At 37.8% G+C, this 6,236-nt stretch overlaps 1 protein-coding gene across 1 annotated transcript; it reads left to right on the top strand.

Annotated features, from left to right (window-relative positions):
* The first annotated feature begins 2,571 nt into the window (after positions 1–2,571).
* On the top strand, positions 2,572–5,932 carry LOC111908733 (uncharacterized). Its single transcript, XM_023904541.2, has 3 exons — positions 2,572–3,175; positions 3,371–4,679; positions 4,770–5,932. Exons 1-3 carry the CDS (start codon positions 2,764–2,766, stop codon positions 5,674–5,676), a joined length of 2,628 nt encoding a protein of 875 aa, XP_023760309.1. The 5' UTR covers positions 2,572–2,763; the 3' UTR covers positions 5,677–5,932.
* Positions 5,933–6,236: the final 304 nt, after the last annotated feature.

The raw sequence follows: 6,236 nt of genomic DNA, 5'->3' as shown, positions 1-6,236 counted from the left end.
TCCAAATATGTACACCCATTATTGTGGATACTATAAAAGGAATAAAATGAATATGTCGACAAGCGTCTATTAGACCAAGAGTTCCAGGTTGGGGATATGGGTCTCCTAAAGGTGTCGCTTTGGAAAGGTGTCATCCAATTCAGGAAGAGGGGCAAGTTGGGCCCCATGTACATCTTTCCTTTCAGGGTTTTTGGCTCGGGTGGGCCGGGTTGCTTATCACTTAGATCTTCCAGAGGAGCTTAGTCAAATCCATAGAACGTTTCATGTCTCTCAGCTGCGAAAATGTTTGGTCGATGATTCCACAGTGGTTCCATTAGAGGATATTCAGGTGGATGACCGCCTAAATTATATCAAGAGACCCGTGGCGATTCTTGATCAAAAGACGAAAACCTTGAGGAACAAGGTTGTCGAGTTGGTAAAGGTGCAGTTGAAGGGTTTTGAGCATTCTAACAACCTTATGGTGCACATGCAACCCTAAATGCTTTGGATCTATGTTTTCTCTTATTGTACATGCAATTTGATTTTCTAAAGCATTATCCTAACTAGCATACAAAGCATGGGTACTTGAACAACAAAAACTAGTTAGATAACTCACCTCTTGTTGTAGCTTGTTAACTTGGACCTTTAAGAGCCTAGCACCCCAAGTGTGATGCCTCAAATGCTTCACAAAACACCACCAACAATGGAGGACTTGAGAAACAGTAAATTACACAAAAATCGGCTCTTATGATCACCTAGAACAACTAGTGTCGATTTAAGGAGCTAAGGGGCTTCTTTTATAGTGTGGCAAACATCTATATAAACCCTAATGGACATGACCTTTCATATTACTTAGGCTCCATGGGTTAAACCTCCATGTACTAACTTATTGGTTTAACCCATCCTAAATAACCATTGGCTCACACTATAAGAATCATTGATTTACCAAATCAGTCCCCATATATTTAATTAGTCTCTTTTGATCACTGAATTAATTCTAAATCAATTCTTGACCAATACTAATTAAATAATATGATTTCACATTAATATATTAGAACTTATAATATATTAATAAATCATAAATAACCTCTTCTTAAAAGTTCATCCTGTTAAATTGTTCCGGTGAAATGCAACCCAGATGGACCATGCTATTTTCGGGTCAAGTACATACCAATTATAGTTATGGACTTAGACACCTTATCCAACAAGCTCCCACTTGGATAAGTCTAATAACTATAGCTGCAAGTACGACTTAAAACACCAACTAGAAATCGTAGCTCTTAAAAGCCTCTGTCAAACTCTGACACACCATTTAGATAAGGGATCATATAATCCTCTGTTCTTCAAGATATCAGCTGGACAAGTACATGGAACAATGTCATACTTATTGTCCAGTAGTTTGTTTCTCGATTTCCGATTTGTTTAATAGAGTACATAATTGAACACATCAATTTAGTCTCGACCAGGCCCGACACATAAGTCAAAACAAAATCACCGAGGGGCCCAATATATCGCTTGTAATCCTCCAAGGACTAAAAGGAACAGATAAACTTCGACAATATATGCTTGTACTAACTACTTGTTAAATCATACACAATATAGTGTTTTATAACATCAAGTTACTAATGCAGTTTCGCACTATAAATGTACAACCAACTTATAGTCAACAACTCATATATCTTGGTTTGAAGACTTATATGATATTATCGTCTCACGATCACTCAAGATAAATTTCATGAAGTGATTCAAGTGAGTGTGGGTTTAATCAAATACTCATACCTTATAAGCACTCATGAATGTTGTAGTAAACTTTGCTATGTCTAATACACTTCAGACAATCTACAAGCCAAATTCATGACAGTCTTGTCTCAATACCTACTTCCAAAGTATGATCGACTGTGGACAATCTGAATAATATAATTATTCTGGAAGTCAAAACATGCAAAATGAAACAATAGTAAATAATTGACACAAGATAGTAACATTACTTATAAATAAAAAAACACATTTTATTTAATCATCAAATGTCAATTACATTTCAACTATTACAAGTTTCTAAATAGCTATCTAATCATTAAAACTAATATTGTCCTTCAGCCCGATGCGTCTCGCATGTTATAAGTGCTTAACCCTACTCAGTCCCTTCGTGAGGGGATATGTTGGGTTCTCCTCTGACGATACCTTCTTTGCTACAATGAGTCCTTCTTCTATTCGATGTCTTATGACGTGATATTTTCTGTCGATATGCCTGGATCTACCATGATCCCTTGGCTAAGGCAACCGCACTCTCGCTGTCATAGAAAATCTCCATAAGCTCCTTTATAGTTGGTACAACTCTAAGGTCTCCAATGAAGTTCTTCAACCATATTGCCTTCTTCACCGCTTCGCTTGCTACTATGTACTCTGATTCGCACGTTGAATCAACTACTGTTTCCTGCTTGGAACTACGAATCAGCTACTGTCTCATGCTTGAAACTTTTTCAAGTTATTGCTCCTCCATTCAGAATAAATACCCAACCCGACCGAGAGCGAAAATTATCTCTATCTGAAAACTCACATCACTATACCCCGTTAGTCTCACTCTTTCTTTCATTTTTTTCTCTTTTTTTTCGATGGCTTTGTTTTATACGTGATCCGTTCTGACTTCTGTGTACAAGTCTCATGGCGCACGTGATGTGCATGTGATGTAGGGTTTTAAGCTGTATCGAAGGTTTTTGTTATGTTCACCGACTTTCCATCCGACGGACCGGTATGGCACGGTGATGAGCAAAAACCGCCTCCACCATGAAACCTCTCTCTTCCATCACCATCTTCCTCTGCTCTTCCTCACGGCGTCTATTCACCCATACAACACCACTACCGTTCCTCAATTATGAAGCTGAAAAACTCCTCGGAATCTCCCATTTCTCAACCTCATCGCCGGACTCAGCCTCCTCTTCCTATCATTCATCTTCAAGACGCAACCCTGATGATGTTAGAAACGTCAGGGTTTCCGTGTGGTGGGACTTCGAGAACTGCTCTGTACCTTGTAACGTTAATGTCTACAAAGTTACTCAATGCATAACTGCTGCAGTCAGATCAGTTGGTATCAAGGGACCAATCCAAATTACGGCGTTCGGTGACGTTCTTCAGTTATCTAGGTCTAATCAGGAGGCGCTCTCTTCCACAGGGATCAACCTCACTCATATCCCTCATGGTTAGATGCTTCTCTTCTTTTATTCATTTTGTTAACTCTCCATCAATTGCAAATTACTCTCCCCTTGTAAATTTGACGCTAATATAGATCAATTAACTATACAAGGTGCAATTTGATGGTTTTGTTCCATTAGAACATACGATTTTAGACGGGATCTATACAATGTGTAACCATCTTTTCTTTTGTGTCATACAGGAGGGAAGAACAGTGCTGATAGGTCTCTTCTAGTGGACCTCATGTATTGGGTTTCTCAAAATCCACCACCAGCACATCTTTTTCTAATTTCCGGGGACAGGGACTTTGCTAGCATATTACACCGATTAAGAATGAACAATTATAACATATTGCTTGCTAGTACAGAAAATGCTCCTGCAGTTCTTTGTAGTGCTGCAAGTATCATGTGGCAATGGCCAGCAATGGTGAAAGGAGAAAATCTAAGTGGAAAGCATTTCAATCAACCTCCGGATGGACCTTATGCTTCATGGTATGGCCATTATAGAGTTCCTCTTGAGGACCCTTTTGCAGTTTGTAACCATGTTTCTAACCAAACTTCATCTGTGCAACCAGAGGAGGAACCTCGTCCAGTTCCAAAAGCAGTTGTGAATGTGATACGTAACATAATGAATTCATACCCTAAAGGGCTTTCAATTACAGAACTCAGAGCTGAATTGGGGAAGAGTAATGTTACTATTGAGAGGGATTTATATGGTCATAAGAAGTTCTCTCGTTTTCTCATGGCCATGCCACATTTGTTGAGACTTCAATTTGAAAAAGATGGACAATATGTTATACATGGAGTTACCCCAAAAAACCGTGACACATCTGTGTCTGCTCCTGATACATCTACTGCTCCTAATATGACTGTAAAAGACTCAGTTCCAGTCACTTCTGTGCCTCATAAGGAGGAAACACTGGCAAAATTTTCTAAATTACAAGTCCCAAAGGTTTCTACAGACTCACTACCACTTCCAGAAAAGAAGCAAGAGACACAGCAAGTTAAAGAACAGTCTCCTGTTATAGAAAAGCCAAAAGAAGGTGAAGTTAGCCTTGGTCATCAGCTGTATCCAGTAAAGATGAAGAGCCAGACACCTGAAGTGGGAGTTTTGAAGTCTATCTGGAGGAAATGGTTTGGGAGTAATGATGGTTATCAAGATAAGATGACTCCTAGTGATGGTGTTAATGAGTGTTCTACTTCAAGAAATAGCACTGATACAGTAAATGCTGATGCAAAAGATCAATCTTCCCCTTCTTTATCAACTAATGAAGTGATTCAAGATGCAGAGAACAAGCCTCATGGTATCTTGAATCAGTTTGTGAGTTGGTGTAAGTTTTGGAAAAGTGATAAGAAGTCTGATAATCTTGAAGCAGAATTAAGTAAAAGTGATAAAGAGATACCGAGTCATTTAGATATGCGAGAAATCTTTACCGAATCTTTTTGGAATGACATTTTGACATTTTTAGAAACCTCCAAAAATTCAGCCTCAGTTTTACAATCCAAGACCAGGTGCATGCTTCTCTTATTTCCATAGTTATAATTACTTACCCATAATTATAATTAATTGAATTGTTTCATGTTCTTTTTGTTTTCAATTAGGCACGAAATGGGACAAAAGTTAAAGCAATTTGGTCCTTCTCAACTCCAATCTCTAAGCGAAAAAGACATTCTACACCTTGTTGAGCTACTGATATCTGAAAAGAAATGGGTGGTGGAAACCCCATCTCACACTTTCCCATTCAAACTTGTTACACCTTCAAAAACCACTTCTCCAACCAAACCTTCCATTTTAAAGGAATTCACAGAATCCAGCGATTCACAAGGGCAAGAACGTCAAATCAAGAAAAGAGTCTCTCCAAAAACCCGAAGTCAGATACTAAGTCATTGCCAAAAGCTTGTGAACGAGGTCGTTAAAGAACACCCTAAAGGTTACAAACTTAGCAGCTTTAAAAAACTGTTTCTTGAAAAATACGGGTACCCTTTGGAAGTTCAACAGCTTGGTTATCAGAAACTAGCAACTTTGCTTCAGATAATGCCAGGGGTAAAGGTGGAATCAAGTTATATTCTTCCATCCGGGGAACATTTCCGTTCAGAAAATCGTAAATCGGAGGAGGAGAAAGATAATGATACAAAATGGGAAGAATTGGGACCGATTTCAAGTACTAAGAAAGATGATGACTTTGAAAGTGTGTCAGATAATGATATGTCTGATTCAGAAGAAGAGAACAGCTGTCAGAAGGTTAAGAGGGAAGAAAATAGCAGCAGCTCTTTATTGCAGATACTTGATTCATGGTATAGTAACAAAGAGGAGAATTTGAATTCAGATCATTTGAATAATGGAAAGAAGGGTGATGGGAATGACTGGGCACAGAAGGAAAAGCCTGTGAAACAATACTCATTTGTGACAGATAAACCCAGGAATGAGAAGGAAAATAAGATAGATGGCATATTGGTTAATTTGAAGAAATTGGGTAATGGTGCACCGGAATCGAAAATTGAAGGCTGAAAGATAAAATGAGGTATTTAATTAAAACTTTAAATGATGAAAACCATATTTTTGTTACCCATTTATAATATCTTGATTCTATTAACTACTTAAGGTTTTAGTAAGGCATAGAATAGAAACACTGATCTATCGAGAGATATAGAGATTGTATTTTTGATGTTTGAGCTTCAGTATAATCTGAACTTATGCATTGACAACTTGAGTGCAACTTGTTTCAGTTGCCTTGACAATATATATTTATTATCATCTTTGTGCTTGGATTTTTCTTGATTTTACTTCCTTGTTTGTTTTGGGATATTGTGGTTTACTTTTCTATGTTGATCGGTGTGTTCTCACTAATCAATATAATTAACTCAACGATTATTTGGTCTTTGTATGGATCCATTAGTTTTCAGCTCACGTTGGCGTTAAAGCCAGTGTGTTTGATGTCTTTCTGAATAGCAATTATTACTCAAAGGGTCTCACCCTTTGTGCGTGTTGTTTAATTAGGACTAACAATTGTTTTATAGTTTTGTTAATCACATCAAGGGAATCTCCACAAAAGTCCTAAAATTTTAGGT

The sequence above is a fragment of the Lactuca sativa genome, chromosome 5 (genome assembly GCF_002870075.4).
Source record: "Lactuca sativa cultivar Salinas chromosome 5, Lsat_Salinas_v11, whole genome shotgun sequence".
NCBI classification, from domain to species: Eukaryota; Viridiplantae; Streptophyta; class Magnoliopsida; order Asterales; family Asteraceae; genus Lactuca; species Lactuca sativa.
Note: the sequence above shows the minus strand (reverse complement) of the source record. Positions and strands in the feature narration are given on the sequence as shown.

Excerpts from the sequence above, each read along its gene's own strand:
- LOC111908733 (XM_023904541.2), top strand. The coding sequence starts at position 2,764 with ATGAAACCTCTCTCTTCCATCACCATCTTCCTCTGCTCTTCCTCACGG. Across the intron at positions 3,176-3,370 it reads CCTCACTCATATCCCTCATG|GAGGGAAGAACAGTGCTGAT; the intron begins GTTAGATGCTTC and ends TGTGTCATACAG. Across the intron at positions 4,680-4,769 it reads GTTTTACAATCCAAGACCAG|GCACGAAATGGGACAAAAGT; the intron begins GTGCATGCTTCT and ends GTTTTCAATTAG.